Below are 25,070 nucleotides of genomic sequence, written 5' to 3'. Positions count from 1 at the left end.
TAGCCCAGAAATATTAATCACGTAATATGAAGGTCGTCTCATGGAATGTTAAAGGGTTGAAAGCCCCAGGGAACCGGATTATGGTATTAAGACACCTTAAAAAATTGAAAGCCGACATAGCGCTACTACAGGAAGCGCAGCTGAGGGAGGAGGACCTTTTCAGGATGAAGAAATTATGGGTGGAGGAGGTAGTGGGATCACCCTCAGAAGGGAGGAAAGCAGGGGTACTCATACTGTTGCACAAACATTTAGCATACAAGGTGAAAGGAGTGGAGCGGGACTCAGAGGGCAGGTGGATGGCGCTCACGTTAGAGGGGGTGGAAGGCACACTAACAATCCATAATGTATACGCCCCAAACACCGAACAGAGACCCTTCTATGCTAAACTGCGGTCAAGATTGCTCCAGGGAGAAGGACAAAAGACAGTTGTGGGAGGAGACTTTAATGCAGTGTCCTCTCTGGTAGAGGATAGAAAAGGAAAAAAGGACGGGCATATAGATCGTAGGGACAGACCAACACCCCTGTCGGAGCTGGTGGTAGATTTAGGTCTGGTAGATGTCTGGAGAAAGGAGTTCCCAAGCGAAAGAGTATTCTTTCTATTCAAATCCGCATCAAACATGGTCTAGAATTGACTACCTGTTGACAAGTAATGATTTAATGGATAGATGCAGGGGGTCCAAGATAGAGGACTTGGTAATATCTGATCACGCGCCAGTATCTTTGGAATTAGCTGACCATTATCCTAGAGGCACTGACTTTATTTGAAGGTTCCCCTCCTTCTTGCTTAGGGATCAGCAGTTTGGAACAGTAATGCAGGAATGGTGGAGTGATTTTGAAAACTACAATGCATCAGATGAGATAAAGCCGCAGCTATATTGGGAGGCTGGGAAGGTGGAAATGAGAGGGTACTTGATGGCACGAGTATTTGGGCTTAAAAAGCAAGTGAATGCAAAGTTTAATACCACAAGTACCCAATTACGTGCTGCGTATACAGAATTCTTGACTGATGCTTCAGTAGAAAATAGAGAAAAATGGAAATGAGCAAAAAAAAAAACTTCGATATGTGGGCAGAAAAACGAGAACTAGAAAAACACAATTGGACATAGATCTACGGCGTTTTGGGGATAAGGCGGATAACTTCTAGCTAATTTAGCTAAGTGGAGGCAAACTAAGAGCACTATACTATACTCCTGCGCAGTGTGCAGGAGATACCTTCTCAGAGAGGCAGCAGAAGGGTGACACCACCTAGTGATTCTCCTGTTACAAGGAGTGAAGCGGTCTCCCATTCCTGGCCTGCCACGGGTCCTCCTGCTCAGCGGCCCCGAAGGTCTGCGAGGTTGCGCAATGTGCAGAGGTTTACTGCTCAGGGAAGCAGTGAGAATCCCGTTATCTCTGCACATTGTGAGACCGAGGATCCCGCCTCTATTTCCCAGAGGCAGGAGGGTGAGCATGTGCAATGCGTGGTGGGTCCTGATTCGCCCACTGACGTCACACGGCTTGATGACAAGGCTGGTGACGTGATGAATCCTGACTGGCCAGGCTGGGACGTCGTGGACCCTGATTGGGTCAAGTCCGTCATCTCCGCCTCGCGCCCGCCCTTGGGTGGAGCTACACCTCCTTAAAAGCTCCCCCTGCCATCATGGCGGCGCGCGACCGTCCTTCTATGTTTGGATCTCTGGCAGTGTGCTGCCACGCCACTGCTCAGGCATTACTGTCTTTTGTGGGCTTGGCCCTTGCTGCTTAGGCAGCACCTGGTTTGCAGGCCGTGTTCCTGCCTTCCTGCTCCGGCAGTATCCCCTTCAACAGGCCGTGTTCCTGTCCCAGGTGAGCTCCTCGAGTCTCCACCGGACTCACCTGGTTATTGAAAGCACACGTGCGTGGGCACCTCTGTGCTACCCTCGTGCCATATTCTCGTGACTTCCACTGGCACACGTGCGTGGGCACCTCGGTGCTTCCCCATGCAACAGGTATGTCGGGGACTTTGCTGTACACTTTAGGACACTTGCCGCAGAGCTGGACTGGCCGGATAAGGTCCTTGTCCCTGTGTTCTGTGAGGGCCTGGCAGGGTTTGTCAAAGACGCACTGGCCACGCGTGAGGTGCCTGCCACTTTTGAGTCCTTGATTCAGGTTGCCTCTCGCATAGACATCCGCCAGTCGGAGCGGAGGCTCGAGGTCTCTTCAGCACCCACGTCTTCTCGGCCTAAAAAGCGTCTGGATCCCGTCTTCCATCAGACAGGTCTCCCAGCCAGTCCTGTAGGCGACTCCGTGGAGTCAATGGAGGTGTCCAAGGCGATCTCCTCTGCCCCAGGTTCTCGGTCTTGTGTCATCTGCTTTTCCTGTGGGCAAAGGGGACACATAGCTACCCGTTGTCCCAAACCGTCGGGAAAAGACAGCGTCTAGTTTCTATCAGAGGGGGGACTCTAGACGCTACCTCTCCCTCTAGGTTGACTATCAGCGCCCAGTTACAGTTCGGCACTACTCTCTTCTCTGCCCTGGCTTGCTTGGACTCAGGTGCTGATGGCAATTTCATTTCGACCTCCCTGGCAACCCGATACTCAGTTCCCCTGGTTCTGTTGCCCAAGCCACTCAGGGTCCGGGTAGTCGACGGGTCCCTACTACTCGATCCCATCACCCAGATCACCATCCCTCTCAGGATGGATGTACCACCGGGACACCATGAGCAGGTGTCCTTCCTGGTGCTTCCAGGGGGGACGGATGAGATCCTACTGGGTCTTCCCTGGTTGAGACAGCATGCTCCTATACTCAACTGGGCAACAGGGGAGATCTCATCCTGGGCAGGATCCTGTAGAAAGCACCTCGTGACTACCGAACCACCCGCTACCATTAGGTCGGTTGGGTCCTCAGGGAATACAGGGGGGCCGGGTTTACCGACACCTTATGAGGCCTACAGGGATGTCTTTTCCAAAAGGGCCGCAGATACCCTTCCTCCCCATCGGCCATATGATTGCCGAATAGACCTGAAGCCAGGCTCCGAGCCCCCTAGGGGCAGAGTGTATCCACTCTCTGCTCCAGAGACGGAGGCTATGTCCAAATATATTCAGGACAGACTGGCGAAGGGGTTCATTCGCAAGTCTATTTCACCGGCCGGTGCAGGGTTCTTTTTCGTGCAGAAGAAGGAAGGGGATCTGCTCCCCTGTATCGATTACAGGGGATTAAATGCAATCACGATCAAGAACAAATACCCTTTGCTCCTCATTACGGAGGTATTTGATCGATTCCGCGGGGCAAAGGTCTTCACAAAGCTGGATCTACGCGGGGCGTATAATCTAGTGCGAGTCCGAGAGGGCGATGAGTGGAAGACCGCCTTTAACACCAGGAACGGTCACTACGTGTATCTAGTAATGCCCTTCGGACTCTGCAATGCCCCCGCCGTATTTCAAGACTTTGTGAATGATATTTTCCGGGATTTGTATCTTTTCGTGGTTGCATACCTGGATGACATTCTTATCTTCTCCCCTGATCTTGCCACCCATCGGAGGGATGTCATCCGAGTACTTAAGAGGCTCCGCACCCATTCGTTATATGCTAAGCTAGAAAAGTGCGTTTTTGAACGTGAATCCTTGCCGTTCCTGGGGTATATCGTGTCCAGTCAGGGGTTAGCAATGGATCCGGGGAAGTTGGAGACAGTGATAAACTGGCCTGAGCCCCGCTCGCTGAAGGCGATCCAGCGATTCTTGGGGTTTATCAATTATTATCGCCAGTTCATTCCCAACTTCTCGACGGTGGCAGCACCCATCATTCCCTTACCCGCAAGGGCGCTAATCCCAAAGCATGGACACAGGAAACGGTAGAGGCATTTCACACTCTCAAAACTTACTTCTCCAGAGCTCCCATCCTTCATCGTCCAGACATCTCCAAACCCTTCCTACTGGAGGTAGATGCCTCTTCGGTCGGTGCAGGTGCAGTCCTGTACCAGAAAAACGAACGAGGAAGGAAGTATCCGTGTTTCTTTTTCTCCAAGACCTTTTCTCCGGCCGAGAGGAACTACTCCATAGGGGATAGGGAGTTACTGGCGATGAAACTAGCATTCCAGGAATGGCGGCATCTCCTGGAGGGTGCGAAGCATCCATTTGAGGTATTTTCTGACCATAAAAACCTCACATACCTCCAGACAGCACAACGCCTGAACCCAAGGCAGGCCCGTTGGTCTTTATTCTTCTCCCGGTTCCGCTTTATTATCCGCCACCTGGCCGGTGACAAGAATGTACGGGCCGATGCCTTGTCACGTTGTATGGTTGTGTTGGAGGAGGACGAGGAGGAGCCTCGTCTTATACTACCCCCGGACAGCTTGAGGATGGTCACTCCCACTTCTTTGGACCAGGTGCCACCTGGCAAGACCCTCGTTCCCCCCTGAACTACGGAACAAGGTGCTATCGTGGGCCCATGCCTCCAAGGTCGGGGATCACTTCGGGGTCAAAAGGACCAGAGACCTTGTGACCAGGCATTATTGGTGGCCGAGACTACCCCAGGACATACAGGAGTATGTGGGAGCCTGTATGTCGTGTGCTCGGAATAGCCATCCCGGCAGAGACCGGCAGGTCTTCTTCACCCACTGCCAGTGCCGGATCATCCCTGGGAAGTGGTGGGGATGGATTTCCTGGGAGATCTGCCCAAGTCAGCAGGGCACAGGGTCGTATGGGTCATCACGGATCACTTCTCTAAAATGGTCCACTTGGTGCCTCTCCCACGACTCCCGACGTCACGTGTTCTCGCCACCTTGTTCATTCGGCATGTATTTAGGTTGCATGGCATGCCTGACAAGGTGGTGAGCGACCAGGGTCCCCAGTTCGCGTCTCGCTTCTGGAGAGAGCTCTGTAAGCTCCTGCAGATAGAGCTGAACATCTCCGCATACCATCCCGAGACCAATGGACTGGTGGAGAGGACCAATCAGACCTTGGTAACTTACCTCCGCCATTTTATCTCCGCGCACCACGACAACTGGGCTAACCACCTTCCCTGGGCCGAATTTGCCATTAATAATTCTGTCCATGAATCCTCTGGCCAGACTCCGTTCCTGCTCAATAACGGACAACATCCCAGAATCCCGGTTCCGATGCCCATTACGTCACCCGATCCTAGAGTGGAGGATTGGGCGACCAAGGCCCGGGAGATCTGGGATAACACCCAAGAGGCTCTTAAGAGGGCTAAAGACCGGATGGTGACAACGGCTGATGATCGCCGCCGCCCTGCACCATCCTTCGCCCCTGGTGACCTAGTGTGGCTGTCCTCTAAGAATGTTAACCTACGGGTACAGGCAGCCAAGTTCGCCCCTAGGTACCTGGGTCCGTTTAAAGTACTAGAGCAGGTAAACCCGGTGGCATACCGACTCCAGCTCCCTCCACGCTGGGCTATAGCCAACACCTTTCACGTGTCCCTCCTGAAACCCGTACGACTTAATAAGTTCTCGGGGGTCCCTGCCGGCTCAAACCGACTCCCCGTCCGACGACCCTGAGGTGGCGAAGCTTGTGGAGACAAAAGTCATACGGGGCAGGAGGTACTACCTCGTGGAGTGGGCCGGCCGTGGTCCGGAGCATAGATCCTGGGAACTGGAGGATCATATCCGCACCCCGGGTTTAATAGCGGCCTTCGAGCACGGACAGGGGGGGGCCTAGATGGGGGGGGTAATGTTACACCTCGTGGCTCTCCTGAGGCAAGGACTGAGGCAGTCTCCCATTCCTTGCCTGCCACGAGCGCTCCTGCTCAGAAGCGCCGAAGGTCTGCCAGACTGCGCAGTGTGCAGGAGATACCTTCTCAGAGAGGCAGCAGAAGGGTGACACCTAGTGGTTCTCCTGTTACAAGGAGTGAAGCGGTCTCCCATTCCTGGCCTGCCACGGGTCCTCCTGCTCAGCGGCCCCGAAGGTCTGCGAGGTTGCACAATGTGCAGAGGTTTACTGCTCAGGGAAGCAGTGAGAATCCCGTTATCTCTGCACATTGTGAGACCGAGGATCCCGCCTCTATTTCCCAGAGGCAGGAGGGTGAGCATGTGCAATGCGTGGTGGGTCCTGATTCGCCCACTGACGTCACACGGCTTGATGACAAGGCTGGTGACGTGGTGAATCCTGACTGGCCAGGCTGGGACGTCGTGGACCCTGATTGGGTCAAGTCCGTCATCTCCGCCTCGCGCCCGCCCTTGGGTGGAGCTACACCTCCTTAAAAGCTCCCCCTGCCATCATGGCGGCGCGCGACCGTCCTTCTATGTTTGGATCTCTGGCAGCGTGCTGCCACACCACTGCTCAGGCATTACTGTCTTTTGTGGGCTTGGCCCTTGCTGCTTAGGCAGCACCTGGTTTGCAGGCCGTGTTCCTGCCTTGCTGCTCCGGCAGTATCCCCTTCAACAGGCCGTGTTCCTGTCCCAGGTGAGCTCCTCGAGTCTCCACCGGACTCACCTGGTTATTGAAAGCACACGTGCGTGGGCACCTCTGTGCTACCCTCGTGCCATATTCTCGTGACTTCCACTGGCACACGTGCGTGGGCACCTCTGTGCTTCCCCGTGCAACAGGTACACCGAGCCGTGAGATCCGTGCCATACAACCCTCACGGGTTAGGGCAGACCGGTGTACATAGATCGTCTGTGACATTCCAGACGATCGCTAGCAGCAACCTGCTCACTCTTCACCCACCATAGCAGCAGTCCCTTACACCGCACAGTGGACCTTGACCGGCGGAAGCTGTCCATTTCCCAACTTGGCACGCTTCCCCGGGTCCCCCTCGTAACAATAAGGGGTTAATGTAACCCGTATTTTACCAGGTGACATTAAGCCATGAATTGATACAGTTCAGCTTCGTTTGAAACCGGACTTTATTAATTCACTTGTAGTAAAGTAAAATAACACACACTCAAAACACCTTTATTCAAAATGAAACACAGACGACTTCCGGATCCGGCGCTGGCTGAAGAGGAGTGAAAGTGAGGAGCTCCGCAGCACCCCGACCGAAAAACACCCCTCGCAAATATCGCAAACCCTGCCCACAAGTCGGACATCGGAACAGCTGATTAGCTTTCCGGCCAAGTGATGGAGCGGTATCTCCTCCGGAGCGGTGTGGGAGCGCAGAGAGTGATAACAGAGCCGGCAGCGCAGGGTACTCCCAAGATGGCGGAGGGCTGTCGGCAGTCAGGCGTGCTGACACTGCCTAGAGCAAACCGCTGGAGACAGGAGATAAGGGAAGCTGCAGTGAGGGATCCCACTCTGCATGGCACGGAGGTGAGCAGCGCCGGTGAGCCATGGAGGAGGCAGGGGAGATGAAGGAGACCTGGAGCTCAGTACTGCTGAAGTCCGTGGGCAGGCAGAGCCGCACGATAGGGAAACAGATCCAGGCATGGAGAGGAGTGCAGAGATGGAACAGGAGGCTGCAGACTATGATAAACACTGTGTATTAGCTCCTGACACACTCTCTATGCAGGACTGTGAAAACGAAAGTGAAAGTGGAGAGAGTGAAGCACATGGAGAAACACATGGCATACAAAAACAAACAAGAGTTTCTTCAACTGGCCCTGTAGTAATAAATTATAAAGACATGGCCCAGGAGGTTGCAAAATATTTAAAAGCAGAAATAGCCTTGATCATATCCTCAGCAATTCAAGATGCCCTGAAAGGGTTAACAGATGAGGTTGGGCAGCAAGGTGCCAGATTGGATGAAGCAGAATGCCGTGTGAGCAGACTAGAGGATGAGTTGAACAAAGAAGTAGAGATGTGGATCTCTTAGAAAAGAACATGCACATCCTGCTGGATCAGATAGACGACCTGGAAAATAGATCCCGCAGGAACAACTTGCGGATAGTGGGTCTCCCAGAAACAATACAGCAAAGATAGCTGCAAAGAATCTTTGAGGATGACCTTCCGTCCGCCCTGGGTCTGGAACCTAAGAGAAGACTGGAAAGAGCGCATAGAGTGGGACCACCGAGATAAACCGCAGATAAAGTTGGGCCCCAGAAGCCGACACAAGCTATTGCAAAATACTTAGATTTTAATGATAAAGAGGACATAATAAGAGCATTTCAGAAACGCAAAGAACCCCTGATGTTCCAGGATTACAAAATTGTCCTCTTCAATGACTTTTCAGTAGAGGTTACAAAGCGACGCAGAATGTTCAGTGCGAGCTGCACCAAATTATATAGAAACCAGGTGCAATTTCAACTGATCTACCCGGCCATCCTGAAAATATGGTGCACAGATGGCACACCAAAAAACTTCCAGGACCCTAAAGCTGCTGAGCTGTACATAGATTCTTTCTTGGAGAAGAAGGACGAGGATCAGCAGGCAAAAAGAAGGACATTGCCACACCAGACAAGAGGAAAAGAACAAGTTGCGGAAGATGGAAACCGTCTAAGTTCCAACAGCCTATCGCCAAAGATGCAAAGGCAAAGACCTCCCAAGACATTCCACAAGGGCGACAACAACCAGCAGCAAAGAGAGAGCAAATAGGTGGAAAGGTCCAAACTAACAAGATGAGATCGGTAAACATATGTAATCGGTGGTAAAGATGCGGTGGAGAAGAAAAATGCGAGGACACGTGAGAGGGGGTTCACGTTTTTGGACTTTTTGATGTAGGGGGGAATAGAGAGGATGGAAGGGGGGATTGCCCCTCCAGGCCCTTTTTTTTTTTTTTCCGTCTACCCTCTCTCTCTCCTTTACCTCACCTAATTACTATTCACAAGGTCGGGGGAGGGGAGTACGGGGAAGTTGGATACAAAGCCAGCCAGAAAAAAGGGAGTGCTAAGACACATTGATATTTGATTGTAAGGGGGGGGGTTAAAAGGGGGAATCATGCAGCAGCACGAATATAGACAAATAGGAAACCATAGGGGACGTTCACACACCAAAGGGAACATCAATTACATAAGTAGCCCAGAAATATTAATCACGTAATATGAAGGTCGTCTCATGGAATGTTAAAGGGTTGAAAGCCCCAGGGAACCGGATTATGGTATTAAGACACCTTAAAAAATTGAAAGCCGACATAGCGCTACTACAGGAAGCGCAGCTGAGGGAGGAGGACCTTTTCAGGATGAAGAAATTATGGGTGGAGGAGGTAGTGGGATCACCCTCAGAAGGGAGGAAAGCAGGGGTACTCATACTGTTGCACAAACATTTAGCATACAAGGTGAAAGGAGTGGAGCGGGACTCAGAGGGCAGGTGGATGGCGCTCACGTTAGAGGGGGTGGAAGGCACACTAACAATCCATAATGTATACGCCCCAAACACCGAACAGAGACCCTTCTATGCTAAACTGCGGTCAAGATTGCTCCAGGGAGAAGGACAAAAGACAGTTGTGGGAGGAGACTTTAATGCAGTGTCCTCTCTGGTAGAGGATAGAAAAGGAAAAAAGGACGGGCATATAGATCGTAGGGACAGACCAACACCCCTGTCGGAGCTGGTGGTAGATTTAGGTCTGGTAGATGTCTGGAGAAAGGAGTTCCCAAGCGAAAGAGTATTCTTTCTATTCAAATCCGCATCAAACATGGTCTAGAATTGACTACCTGTTGACAAGTAATGATTTAATGGATAGATGCAGGGGGTCCAAGATAGAGGACTTGGTAATATCTGATCACGCGCCAGTATCTTTGGAATTAGCTGACCATTATCCTAGAGGCACTGACTTTATTTGAAGGTTCCCCTCCTTCTTGCTTAGGGATCAGCAGTTTGGAACAGTAATGCAGGAATGGTGGAGTGATTTTGAAAACTACAATGCATCAGATGAGATAAAGCCGCAGCTATATTGGGAGGCTGGGAAGGTGGAAATGAGAGGGTACTTGATGGCACGAGTATTTGGGCTTAAAAAGCAAGTGAATGCAAAGTTTAATACCACAAGTACCCAATTACGTGCTGCGTATACAGAATTCTTGACTGATGCTTCAGTAGAAAATAGAGAAAAATGGAAATGAGCAAAAAAAAAAACTTCGATATGTGGGCAGAAAAACGAGAACTAGAAAAACACAATTGGACATAGATCTACGGCGTTTTGGGGATAAGGCGGATAACTTCTAGCTAATTTAGCTAAGTGGAGGCAAACTAAGAGCACTATACTAAAGATAAAAAGAAAAGATGGCAAAATTGTTACTAACCCAATAGAGATAGGTAATGAATTACAAAGCTTTTACTCAAAATTTTACACCCAGGGGGAGGCCGGGTTGCGAGACGGCAATGCTTTCCTTGAGAGAATAAATCTACCTCAACTAACAGCAGACCAACTAAGTGATTTAAATAGACTTGTCACAGAAGAAGAGGTGCAAGTGGCCATAAAATCTTTGCCGTCGGGGAAATCACTGGGGCCAGACGGGTATACAGGGGACTTTTAAAAAGCCATGACCCAGCAGATAACCCCAACACTAACGAGATGGTAAAATGATTTACTGCAGGGCAATACTCTGATAGAGGGGTCAAACTTAGCACATATCAATCTTATACCAAAGGATGGAAAAAATCCAGAAGACCCAGCATCATATAGGCCAATTTCCCTCATCAACCAAGATGTAAAAATAATATCCAAAATTATGGCAAATAGACTAGCAGAAGTCCTGCCAACAATAGTAGCTCCGACGCAGGTGGGCTTCGTTAAAGTTAGAAGCACAGTTACAAATATCAGGCGGACGTTGTTGGCGATTGACGCAGTGGGCAAGGATGTGGAGGAGAGAGGGAAGCCGGCGCTTGTGACCCTAGATGCGGAGAAGGCGTTCGACAATGTGCAGTGGAGCTGGTTGGAACAAGTACTGGACAAGGTGGGATTGGAAGGTCAGTTCAGAGCTTATATAAGAGCGATTTACACCAACCCACTGGCAAGAGTGCAAATACTGGGGCACTTGTCGAGCGCTTTCTCATTGCAAAAGGGAACGCGTGAAGGTTGCCCATTATTTCCTTTACTCTTTGACCTGGCGTTGGAACCGCTGGCATGGTTACTAGAACAACATGGACCATTTAAAGGAATTAAGATAGGGAGCAAAACTCTAAAAGTTGCATACTTTGCGGATGACATTACACTCTATATGGCCGAAGTAGAGAGCGACCCGCCGAGGGTACTTGACTTGTTTGAGGAGTTTGGAACTTTTTCTGGGTTTGTGTTAAATAAAGCGAAGTGTGAGATACTTTATCTCAGGAAAAAAGATGAACAGAAAAACAGAGGTGAAAATGTGTGGGATCCCCCAAGCCAAAAAAAGCATAAAATACTTGGGTATAAAAATGGGGTGGAAAATAGACTGGATTTATAATCTAAATTTCCCCCCGGTAATTACTAAAATAGTTGCAGAGCTGGAGAGATGGCAGAACTTACCTCTTAGCCTCATGGAGAGGATACACCTATTAAAGATGATGAGTACCTCAAAACTATTATATCCCTTACAAACAATCCCAATGTTGCTAAAGCATAATGACATACGGAAAATAGAAGTAGCAATCAGAAAATTCTTATGGAAGGGCCGTCGCCCCCGAATAAAACTGCAAACCCTTATGATGGCCAAGGAGGAGGGATGCACAAATTTACCAAATATACAGGGATACAATCTAGTGTGCATGGCTAGACACATAGTGGACTGGTTGAAAGATACTGCCTGGCATTCGGACGTGGAGCTGGAAAAAGCATATGCACACTCGTGGAACATAGTAGCACTCTTACATACGCCACAGGGACTCCTTCCCACTGAAATTAAGCAAACTGTGATCTTCCAAGATACAATTGCAGCGTGGAAAGAAATAAGGAAGAAATTAAAACTATCATGCCGAATTTCCAAGCATTTGCCATTATAAGGGAATCCCGCCTTCACGACTCTGGGGAAAAACAGCTTGCTTCAGGAGTGGAGGGAAAAAGGGATACAAAAGGTGGCGTATTTGCTTCATAAGGAAGAAAACAGATGGATGAAGCAGGAGGAGATAGTAGATAAATTTGGGCTGAGGAGACACCAAGCGCTACAATACGGGCAAATAAAGGGTTCGGTAATGTCCCTGCTGACACGGGTTGAGGAAGAAACACGTAATAATGCCATGGACGACTTTATTCTTACCATGGGAGAAAAACCCTCCATAACTATACTATATAAACGGTTCAGAGGGAAATTTATCCAGAAAGAGCCAGATCAAATTTTTAAAGGCTGGGTGCGGCAAGTGGGTGAACTAGGTGTAGAGGTAGGACAGCAAATTTTAGATGGATGGAGAGTTCTGAGGAAAAGCGTACTGAGCGAGGTGTGGAGGGATACGCAGTTCCGAATTATGCACAGGACAATCATAGCATTCAACATTCCGGTATCAGCTGCTATGAGAGAACGCAAAAATCATTGCCCAAAGTGTAGGCTAAGGGATGCAGATCTCTTCCATGGTCTTTGGGACTGCCCAAAAGTAAGGGATCTATGGGAAAACACAAGGTGTATGGCGGAAAGGTTATGAAAGAAAAACATACCTCTGAGTCCTCTGAGATACCTGGTTACACTGTGAGTCGAGAGTGAGAAACCTATAGAGGGGGTGGGGTCTAGTCCGATTCTGTTCCACTCTATATGTCTAATAGTTAAACGAACTATACTAAAACACTGGCTATATGACCGGGTATCTGAATTTGGCGAGATTATATCGGGCAGCTTAAAACCTTACTCAATCTAGAATGGCGGGAGGCAGAACGAAACAAGGAGCAAGGAATTAAAACATTCATAAGTAAATGGAAGGCATTTCTACTGTGCTATCACACTGAAGCAGAAGTAATTAACTATATGACACCGTTCAGATTAACAACATGGTATTTACTGGAGGACATAAGTGGATCGTTGGGAAAGCTGAAAGTGCCCATGGTACTTAGACAGAGGAAGAACCTAGGCTGAAAAAGATATAAGGAATTGGTGAAGATGTTCATGGGGGAAAGTGAACCGCTTCTAAAAAGCCAGAAAAAAGCTAGCTGCATGGATTGGGGGGTGGTTAGGGAAGTTCAAGGTTGTGGATTTATAGATTAAAGAGAGAAAACACAAATGAGTGGATAATGTCATTATGACCCTGTTGTGATAACTGTCTATCTCTTATACATGTTATAATATGTAAAGCAATAAAAATATGAAACACAGACAACAAACTTTTATTGGAAAAAAAAAACAGACAAACCTTCATTTACCATTTTATTAAATCCCCAAAATCCCTGTGAAGTAGTCCAATACGAAGTACAATACACAGTCATCAGCTCAGCTCCATGTTAGTGATGGTAGTGAGGGTTAATCCTCTATCTACTGCCGCTGACAACAGAATGACTGGGTTACTAGAGTTCATGCGGCGGAGATTAGGCAGGTGTGACAGTGTGTTGGGCAGCGATGACGTCATTGCTGCCCGACACAGTTTAGCGTTGGCAGGGACACGCTGAGCCACAGAATGACAGCTCTGACATCATCGTTCCGATAACAGCGGGCTTCAAAGCTGTCATTCTGTGCTGGTTCTTACTCTGAGCGGCAGCTTCATGTCAGAGCTCAATACGAGGACTGGATACAGCGGAGCTCAATTGTGGATTTACGTCGGAGCTGGTATGTTTGGGGTTAATAAATGAGTTAAAGAGGGTGTCTTTGTGTTTATTTTTAAATAAAGGATTTCTGTGTTTGTGTGTGTATGTGTTTTATTAACTATTTACAGGATTAGTAATATGGAAGTCTCATCGAAACCTAAATATTACCAATCCAGGGCTTAATTACAGGTGTCAATTATCACCTGTCATTAACCCCTTCAATTACCACGATTGCCACCGCACCAGGGCAATTGGGATGAGCTGGGATAAACGCCAGATATGGCGCATCTATCATGTCTAACTTTGGAAGGATATCAGGGCTCATGATAAATTGGGACAAATCGGTTTTGATGCCACTAGATGAAACGCCTTCCAATGTAGTGGTGACTTGTGCTCCGGTTCAGGTGGTGTCAGAGTTTAAATATCTGGGAATTATGATATCCAATAAACTGACTGAGTATGAACGTCTTAATCTCACCCCCCTATTACTTAAGTTCAAACAAAAGATTTTGGCCTGGTCCAAACTGTACCTTTCGGTGGTGGGGAGAGTCAACTTATCTAAAATGATACTAATGCCCCAACTGCTCTATGTGCTCCATAACGCCCCGGTATGGCTACCACAAAATAGGTTTTATAAAATAAATTCTATTTTACGAGGCTTAATCTGGGGAAGGAAGCGCCCACGGATGAGGTTAGAATATTTACAGAGACCAAAAGATGAAGGGGGACTGGCTCTACCTAATCCTTGGTGCTATTACTTAGCTGCCCAGAGCCAACACATGGTGGGGTGGGGTGTGACAGGTTTGCAGACCTCGGCGGGGAAAATATTACAGTATGTGATTGGAAAAGGTCCTCTGCTGGCAAGTCTGGAGGCGGGAAGTTTCGTCCACACTCTGCCTTATATCCTACTATACCGTTGATAGATAAAGTATGGGGTAAGATCAAACAGATGAGACAGGTAACCGGGTTCACTAGATATACCCCCATGGGGGACAACCCCAACATTCCGGAATTTTTATCCCTTAAAGAATTTGGGCAATGGAGGAGAATTGGTATCTGGTACCGCTCACAAGTGATGGATGGAAACGTATTTAAGACTTTTGAAGTACTGCTAAAAGATTTTCCACTGGGACATAGTATGTTTTATAAATACCTGCAGCTATGTCACGCATTTGAATCGCAGAACAGAATAACACCAATTGTTATACAATCAGATAGTGTAATTAATATATTAGGGACGCAGAGAGGGACGGCAGGATGTATATCGATGGTCTACGGGGGACTTCTGTCCATGTCGGTTGGGAGGCAACAAATTGGGGCATATGCAATGTGGGTAGAAGATTTGGGAGAAATTGGGGAGGAGAAATGGGAGTCTATTTTGCAATATGTCATCAAAATATCTCTGAGCGAGGCAAAACGGCTATCGCAATTATATGTTATATACAGAGTATATAGAACCCCCGTGTGGATGAAGAAAGTGGGAGTGAGAACAGATTCCAAGTGTCCAAAATGTACTGTGGAGGAAGCAGGGATCATGCACATATTGTGGGAATGCCCGTGTTTACAAGGGTTTTGGATCACAGTGTTAAATTTAATTCAATCAGTGATGCAAGTGGACCTACCCAGAAACCCGCTGGTGTGTGTGCTGGGCTATGTGGATGAAGTGGGGGCGGATGAACAAGAGAAACTGGCAGTGGCACGATTGTTGTATGCAGCAAGGAAACTAATTGCCTTGTATTGGTTATCTGAAAAAGCACCGACACGTAAGGAATTTGTTGAAAAAGTGAATTATATTATTTATATGGAGAAAAATGTTTATATTAAAAGGGGAAGGAAAACTCAATATGAGAAGATCTGGAGCAAGTGGCTGGACTTTCCAGGATTAGCATCAGTTGATCTACTGAAAGATAGGATATTTAGACTATAGGTAGGAAAGGAAAGATCGCAGTGGCTGAGAAATAAGGAGGGCAGGTCATTATGTGAATAAAGAGGGATGCAGAGAGTGGAGGGGTGAGACTGTCGACCGGAAGAGGGTGGGGGGAGGGGGAGGGGAGTGGGTATGTGTGAGGACTACCCTTACAATTTGTTATATTTATGAAAGTTTTAAAATGCAATAAAAATTTATCTGATTAAAAAAAAAAGATATGGCTCATCTAATGGATGCACCAAATCTGGGGCGGCTGCCGATTGCTATTCTTACCACGGGGTGGGGGGGGGGTAGAATACAAACCCTCAGCTGTCTGTGTTATCTATGCTGACTATCAAAATTAGGGGGGAGCCTACGTTGTTTTTTCCATTTATTTATTTACACACTCGGCTGTCACATGGAGTGGGCAGGGCGATGCAGAGCATATTACATTAGGTGTAATGAGCGGCTCCGGAAGTAGAGGAACAGAACCGCGGACAGCAGCGGCTAGCCAGGCAAGACTTCACTGATGGCTTTCCCGTCCGATGCTTCCCTCCCCGATGCCTCGCTCCCCCCCCTGGTGCTTCCCTCCCTGCTGCTTCGCTGCCACTCCGCCTCCCCGCTTGATCCTAAGTTAGGACCGAGCGGGGTGCACAGTTCCAGGAAGCGAGGAGCGAAGCACAGGGCAGCAAGGATCGGAGCACAGGGCAGCGGGGAGCGAAGCATCAGGGAGCGGGGAGCGAAGTACAGGGCAGCAGGGAGCGAAGGACCCGGGCGGGGAGCATGCATCAGCTGATTGTTTAAGAAAAACGGCGGCTGCCATACATGTGCAGCTCCCACAGGTATGGCAGTCGTATTTTCGGCCGCTGGATAGTGAGACGCATTAAAACGTATTTTGCTTTAATTGGGGGACATAATTATTACCTGACTGCTGGAAGACAATAGACAAATCGTTTCCTAGCTATGGATAAATAAAATCAGAATAGGAAACATGATAGGAATATCTTTCATGTGAGACGCTCGGAGATGGAGATATGAGGGAAGCTGCCTTTTCATAATTCTCTGGAACCTGAAGGCACATCCCTTGTCAAGCCCTGTCATAGGTCACCATAGGGGAGGTATGTGGGTGTATCGGGGGTTCATAAAAACCAAAGCGGACATTTTGGACTGTTCATCTCGGGAGAGGCCACATCCAGTAAACATGCTGAAAGTAATAACACTGGTAACTGATTTGTGTCTGCATATACTTTTTTCTGCCACTACCTTGTTTTTGCATTTCTGACTATAATATCTGTAAATTTCTCTTGTATATATTGATTTATCTAGTGTGCACTTAAGGCGATTAAATATATAATTTAATCTTGGGTTGCTCTTTTATCTCGACCCACGAATCCCTATGTCTGTGACCTCGGTTCAATATCACAGGCTACCTGGGCTGGTTTCTGACTCGATATAATCCTCCTATCGGACTAGGCTTCTATCTTTTCCAGGAACTGGTGGCAGTGTAAAGCTGCGCCAAAGGGGACCTTACGTATCCTTGGGGTTGCGGAACGTCAAGTGTAAGCTGAAGTGATGAGGCGGAATCATGTGGCTCTGACGTATTTGAGACATCAGGGTAGGGCTGCGAGGTGCAGTTTAATCACAAACATAGAAAAGAGAGAAAAGAATGCCATATAACAAGGATCACCATGTAAATATAAAAAACTAGAAATCTTTATTAGAGCGTATTAACACACAACAAACATGTAAAGTTCTAAACAATTAAAATGCATCCAAATGCTGACTAGGCATCCCCAAAGCAAAAAAAAAACAACTAAGCAATATGAAGAGAAAAAATATAAATATCATACTAGCTGTAAACACAAGTAAGAAAAAAAACTTTAAATCATGAAATAAATTAAGTTAACTTACTGTCTACCAATGCTGGTGTGACCTATGAACAAGGGTTAGTGAAGACAGCAATGTGCATACAAAGAGATTTTCTTCAAATAAAGACAATAGTATACCATCATAGAGAGATCAGGAAGGCATATAATATCGACCAGCTATAAGCACCATAAAAGGTGTGGGTGAATTTGTGTCCAAAAAGATAAACAGATAGAGCACTGATCCAAGGAGATCAACCACGCACATAGGTAAATTGCCTGGGGATGCCTTCCCCACGCTTATCGCCGCAGCCCTGTGCGGCTTTCTCAAGGGCAAAAAGAGATGCTAGCATGCAGAGAAACATACACCCACATATATCATAGATCAGTTAGAACCAGTACCTTCATTATCCGTGAAAGACTGTGCAGGTGTAGCGACAGCCTGTTTGGACGCCGGTGGGCAATGGCTTGGTGCCTTGGTGACTGTCCGGACTCAAAGATCGAAATTCGCATGCGAGCCGAGCAAGTCAGAAAGGCACACGATCAAAAACTTTGCACAATGAGCAAACCATAATTATTTAGGTAGTGAGCGTAATTATGCGCATGTGTACAAAAACAGGTAGGTTATGCTTGCATTATATGTGAATATGCGTTGGGATGGATTGACTTACCTAAGTACACTGATAGAAAAAAAGTGAGCATGCGCCAACGTACCGCAACTAGCAAAATAAGATGCCAGGACAATTCAAGCAGTAAAGAACAATATGCACATGCGTTCAGATAAAATCTATGAAGTTTTACACATGAAATGAGTTGGAGTTACGACTAATCCCCCAGTGGTATACCATAATAAGCAAGGTGCTTATACATTTAAGGGTGCTTTACACGCTGCGACATTGCTAACGATATATCGTCGGGGTCACGTCGTTAGAGACACACATCCGGCGCCATTAGCGACATCGCAGCGTGCGACACCAAGGAGCGACGTGCAACGATCGCAAAAACGGCAAAAATCGTTGATCGTTGACACGTCGCTCCTTTACCAAATATCGGTGATGGTGCATGCCGCTGGTTGTTCGTCGTTCCTGCGGCATCACACATCGCTATGTGTGACACGGCAGGAACGAGGAACATCTCCTTACCTGCGTCCACCGGCAATGAGGAAGGAAGAAGGTGGGCGGCATGTTCCGGCATCTCATCTCCGCCCCTCCTCTGCTATTAGACGCCCGTTTTGTGACGTTGCTGTGACGCCGAACGCACCTCCCCCTTGAAGGAGGGATTGTTCGGCGGCCACAGCGACATCGCAGAACAGGTATGTGCGTGTGATGCTGCCGTAGCGATAATGTTCGCTACGGCAGGGATCACCACATATCGCACCAACAACGGGGGCAGGTGCTATCACTGGCGACATCGCTAGCAATCGCTAGCGATGTTGCAGCGTGTAAAGCCCCCTTTAGTATAGATTAAATCTACAACACCTAATACACTAGTGGCTATTAGGTGGCTATATATTCCTATCAGAAGGAGACCCCCACATAATGTGCAGGCATAAGGTAACACGCAGTATACATATATGCAGTTTCATCACAGTTACTCACAAGCGAAATCATACAGAGGAGACACCATATTCATGTTCAGAATGTGTGGAAATGTTTTGAAACTAAACTTAATCTTGTTTCATATAAGCGAAGTCACACAAGAGAAAAGCCTATTTCATGTTCCGAATGTGGAATACTGATATTTAAATTTAAAGAACATTTTTGGTGGATTTTTATACCAATATTTGGGAAGCGAAATGAACAAACAATTGAATATCACGTTCTACTGGATCATGCTATGATCGTCTTAGTCTGTGAACTGTCATTATCTTAGTGAATAATTCAATTTTGCTGCATAACTTGCCATTTCTATAGACATTTTTAAATAGAAATGTTGGAAAATATAAATTTTAAGAATATTTTATTTAAAAATAATAATTGGTTTTATTCTTGGCAGATGACCGTGACAGGAGATTGGAGGGACAACTGATATCTCCTATTTTTAAATCAGATGACTTTGAGATCACACAGGATACAATTGAAGTGAATGTTATTACTCCAGATATCCCATCATCCCTTCACAGCAAAAATCTATCATCTGATCCTATGAAACAGGTTCTCTCTTCTAATTCATCACAGACTATGAAGAAAAATAAAATTCACAAAAGAGGCATGAAAAAGCAAACTGCTCTTAAAGTAAAGAAACAATTTTCAAATTCAAAATGTGGAAATCGTTTTCCCTTCAAAATATCTTTTGTTAAGCATAAAAAAAGTAATATGGACGGGAATAGATTTTCTTGTTCTAAGTGTGGGAGGTGTTTTAGACAGAAATCACATCTTGTTTGGCATGAGAGAAGTCATACTGGGGCTAAGTCACATTCATGTTCAGAATGTGGAAAATGTTTTGAACGGAAATCACATCTTGTTAAACACCAGAGAACTCACACAGGGGAGAAGCCATATTTATGTTCAGAATGTGGTAAATGTTTTGCAGAGAAATCGCCTCTTGTTAGTCACCAGAGAACTCACACAGGGGAAAAGCCACATTCATGTTCAGAATGTGGAAAATGTTTTGCACGTAAATCAGATCTTGTTACACACAAGAGAAGACACACAGGGGAGAAGCCATATTCATGTTTAGAATGTGGGAAATGTTTTGCATGTAAATCAGCTCTTGTTACACACAAGAGAAGACACACAGGGGAAAAGCCATATTCATGTTTAGAATGTGGGAAATGTTTTACACGTAAATCAGCTCTTGTTACACACAAGAGACGTCACACAGGGGAGAAGCCATATTCATGTCAAGAATGTGGGAAGAGTTTTGTAGATAAAAGCCATCTTGTTATACACAAGCGAAGTCACACAGGGGAGAAGCCTTTTTCATGTTCAGAATGTGGGAAATGTTTTGCATATAAATCACACCTTGTTTCCCATCAGACAACGCACGTAGAGGGGAAGTCTTTTTTATGTTCAGAATGCGGGAAATGTTTTACACGTAAATCAGTTTTTGTTACACATCAGAAATCTCACAGAGGGGAGAAGCCTTTTTCATGTTCAGAATGTGGGAAATGTTTTGCAGAGCAATTTCATCTTATTAAACACAATAGCAGTCACACAGGGAAGAAGTTTTTTTACTGTTCAGAATGTGGGAAATATTTTAACCAGAAATCGGATCTTACAATACACCAGAGAATTCACACAGGGAAGAAGCCATACTCTTACCTAGATTTTGAAACCTGAATTACTGGAAAATCATATTTTGTTGACCATCAAAAATAACGTACACGGGGAGAAATTTTATAGACAAATTGTACAAAAAAACATATAAAAAGGTACATAATATTATGCTTTACGAAAAGATAGAGGCCATCAGGAACGATACAGTCGAAGCATTCCACAAGACTTGGGACCCCTGGTTACACTCACAGCTAACGAGCGACACGATAAATGCTGTCTCTATGTCAATGTAGTACTTAGGGCACCTTGACCTCTGTCTAATCTTTATCCTAGCTAATTTAATCACTGCCGATATGTAGCATCTGGTTCAGATAGGGGTGACATCATAGTATCTTTTTTTTTTTTTCCCCTCCTCTCTCCTTCTTCTTTTCCCTTTCTTGTCTGATATGCTTGTTCCAGTTAAATAGATTCTTCAAGTAGGTCAGGGTTCTCTGACAGTTATAATGTTTCATGAACCAGGAATGTTCTAGACTCAGTGGCTTTATGGCACCAACCTATTTGATATATTTCTATATGACTGTCAAACTTTTAGCTCATAATTCTTCTCCACTACAAAACAGTTTGCAAGTTATTCATTTTTGCATGGTTATTAGAAGAGAATATTGTACTGTTGATTGACTCATGCTGTGACACTATAAACTATACATATGCTACTGCAATGTCATATTTCAAATGTTATTGTCTTGAACTTTTCAATAAAAGATGGTTGAAACTAAAAAAAACATATAAGAAACCATTGTATGATTGAATGAGAAATGTAAATTACTTTAGAAGTTAATGGATAAGTAGAAATTTTGCATGTACAGAGGAATGGGAATTTTCCCATGGTATGTGTGTTTAAATTTTCATGGTCAAAATCTAAGAAATGTTCTTGATCACATTTGAAAAACGACAATTTAAACACACATACCATGGAAATTCCCATTCCGCTGTACATGAGCCTGTTTGAGCAAATTTCTACTGAGACTTTATTGGGATTACAGCCAGGATGAAACATCTAAAAGTACTACTTTTAACTTACCGGACTTGAAAACTTCTAATCCGAACTTCTACCCAGTGGCATCAAGAGCACCTATAAGGCCAAGGTCACACGGGGCACTACTGCGATCCTCACATGACACTCGACACACGCTGGCATCACAGCGGGAGCTGAGTGTCATGCGAGTTTCCCTGCAACTGAGGTCCGATCATGCGATCAGACCTGAGCTGCGGGGGACGGGCCGGCACTGAGGAGGGGCGGACCAGCGCTGCGGAGGGGCGGGCCAACACGGAGGAGGAGAGGGAGGGATTTATCTCCCTCCTCCGTAGCCAGCTATTGACACCGTGAGTGCACTGAGATCTTTCTCTCACCCCATAGACTTGAATGAGTGCGAGAGAAAGAGTCTCGCATTACAGTCGCAGCATGCTGTGATTGTTTCCTTGGTCCGATTGGGGTCGAAAAAATAATCGCTCATGGGTGCTGGGACATAGGTTAATATTGGTCCGAGTGGAATGCGATGTTTTATCGCATTTTACTCGCTCTGATTTTCATGCCGTGTGGCTTAAGGGTACTTTACATGCTGCGACATCGCTAGCGATCTCGTTAGCGATGTGAAATTCTAGATCGCAAGTGCGATCTTTCGAGATCGCACATGCGTAAAATGACCTATGTGCGATCTCGAAAGATCGCACTTACGATCTAGAATTTCACATCGCTAACGAGATCGCTAGCGATGTCGCAGCATGTAAAGTACCCTTTAGGCCTAATGCATACACTCCAGAATCTCATGGAGAGGGGAATTAAACAATTTGTTGATTTCAATGAACCCACTGACTATAATTTAAGCCCTAGAGAAAGATCTGATTTAAATTATTTGAAGAAAAGTGACAATATTGTCATACACCCCTCGAATAAAGGGGGGGCTTTGGTAATTTTAGATAGTGAATTATACGATACAGAAATTAGAAAAATGTTATCGGATTCTAGCATTAACTATTGACCCTTTATCCTATATACAGAATAAATTAAATGCATTATTGTAAATGGGTTTGCAAAAAGGCATAATATATAAACATGTACAGGATTATCTAATTGTGGATATGTCGATCTGTCCAATTTTTCACGCACTTTGGAAAGTGCACAAGCGGGTATTTCCCTCTCCCCTTTCCGTCCAATTGTGGAATAAATTCAGTAAGTGAACGATTATCCATGTGGGTGAATCAATTATTACAACCAATTGTTCAATCCATCACAGGATATATAAGAGACAGTAAACATCTACTAGGGGCTTTACAAAATGTAAAATGGGAACATGGTGATAAATGGATCACCTGTGTTATTTTGTCGCTTTATTCTTACATACCCCACGATAAAGCTATTCTTCCTACCACGTATCATATCCATAAATATAAGATATATTCTCTCGGAGTTATATGAATACATTTTCCTGGTTATTAATTTTTGTTGCAAAACAACCGTTTTAAATTTAATGGAGATTTTTTTTTCTACAAACATGTGGTTGCCCAATGGGTGCCAGCTTTTTACCGCCCCTGGCGAACCTTTATGCTTCCTGGTATTGCTAACCAATCTGTTTTTGTCATCTATAAAATGGTGCACTAGGTACATAATGATGTGGTCATGATCTGGCACATGTCCAGTGAAACATCGGATCAGATTATCCGCACATTTAAAGATTATATGAACAACAATGGATTCAATTGAAAATTCACTATGGAAATACATGACAGAAAAACTCCTTTTTAGATGTTTTATTAGGAGATGATGAGCACAATGTTATACATCCTTCATTGTACAGGAAACCACCTTGTGGCAATGCCACATTATATGCTACCAGCTGCCATCCTGTCCTGGCAATAAAAATTTTGTCAGTAGGAGAATTTATAAGAGCAAGACGGTTATGCTCTTTAGACCAGAACTGTTTGTCTGAATGTAGAATTATACACAAACTACTTAGGATGAGAGGATATTCTACAAAAAATCCTAATAAGAGCACAAAATATTACCTATGCGAAATCAAGAGATTCTTTATTACATGATGAAAAAAAAATTGTGCATAAAAATGTGACATTTTCAACACCTTTCAGCACTGACTGTGCTCTTGGGATAACAAATTGCATATTTATTTATATTATTTTGGTTTATATAAGATGGAATAATATCAGTGGGATGCATCTGTTTTAATATAACTGCCTTTTCAAATAATTTAGTTATTTAACCCCTTCACCCCCGGCCACTAAAACACCCTAATGACCGGGCCATTTTTTGCAATTCTAACCAGTGTCACTTTGACAGGTTATAACTCTGGAACACTTCAACGGATCCTGGCGATTCTGAGATTGTTTTTTTCGTGACATATTGTACTTCATGTCAGTGGTAAATTTAGGCCGATATTTTTTGCGTTTATTTGTGAAAATTTAGGAAATTTTGCAAAAATTTTGAAAATTTCGCAATTTTCAAACTTTGAAAATTTATGCCTATAAATCTGAGAGATACAGTGCCTACAAGTAGTATTCAACCCCTGCAGATTTAGCAGGTTTACACATTCGGAATTAACTTGGCATTGTGACATTTGGACTGTAGATCAGCCTGGAAGTGTGAAATGCACTGCAGCAAAAAAGAATGTTATTTCTTTTTTTATTTTTTTTTTTTTAAATTGTGAAAAGTTTATTCAGAGGGTCATTTATTATTCAACCCCTCAAACCACAAGAATTCTGTTTGGTTCCCCTAAAGTATTAAGAAGTATTTCAGGCACAAAGATCAATGAGCTTCACATGTTTGGATTAATTATCTCTTTTTCCAGCCTTTTCTGACTAATTAAGACCCTCCCCAAACTTGTGATCAGCACTCATACTTGGTCAACATGGGAAAGACAAAGGAGCATTCCAAGGCCATCAGAGACAAGATCGTGGAGGGTTACAAGGCTGGCAAGGGGTACAAAACCCTTTCCAAGGGGTTGGGCCTACCTGTCTCCACTGTTGGGAGCATCATCCAGAAGTGGAAGGCTTATGGAACTACTGTTCGCCTTCCACGACCTGGACAGCCTTTGAAAGTTTGCACCCGTGCCGAGGCCAGGCTTGTCCGAAGAGTCAAGGCTAACCCAAGGACAACAAGGAAGGAGCTCCGGCAAGATCTCATGGCAGTGGGGACATTGGTTTCAGTCAATACCATAAGTAACGTACTCCACCGCAATGGTCTCCGTTCCAGACGATCCCGTAAGGTACCTTTACTTTCAAAGCGTCATGTCAAGGCTCGTGTACAGTTTGCTCATGATCACTTGGAGGACTCTGAGACAGACTGGTTCAAGGTTCTCTGGTCTGATGAGACCAAGATCGAGATCTTTGGTACCAACCACACACGTGACGTTTGGAGACTGGATAGCACTCCATACGACCCCAAGAATACCATCCCTACAGTCAAGCATGGTGGTGGCAGCATCATACTGTGGGGCTGTTTCTCAGCCAAAGGGCCTGGCCATCTGGTCTGCATCCATGGGAAGATGGATAGCACGGCCTACCTGGAGATTTTGGCCAAGAATCTCCGTT

The 25,070-nt window shown here is 45.7% G+C and overlaps 1 protein-coding gene across 1 annotated transcript in view; it reads left to right on the top strand.

Moving 5' to 3' along the window:
* Nucleotides 1-25,070, top strand: part of LOC142312949 (uncharacterized) — a 125,661-nt gene that overhangs the window by 50,382 nt on the left and 50,209 nt on the right. The window contains exon 6 of the mRNA XM_075351937.1: nt 19,246-20,528. Within this exon, the coding sequence (XP_075208052.1) occupies nt 19,246-20,528 (1,283 nt within the window). The remainder of the gene's footprint in view (nt 1-19,245; nt 20,529-25,070) is intronic.

This window comes from Anomaloglossus baeobatrachus, chromosome 5 (assembly GCF_048569485.1).
Source record: "Anomaloglossus baeobatrachus isolate aAnoBae1 chromosome 5, aAnoBae1.hap1, whole genome shotgun sequence".
Taxonomy (NCBI): Eukaryota; Metazoa; Chordata; class Amphibia; order Anura; family Aromobatidae; genus Anomaloglossus; species Anomaloglossus baeobatrachus.
Note: the sequence above shows the minus strand (reverse complement) of the source record. Positions and strands in the feature narration are given on the sequence as shown.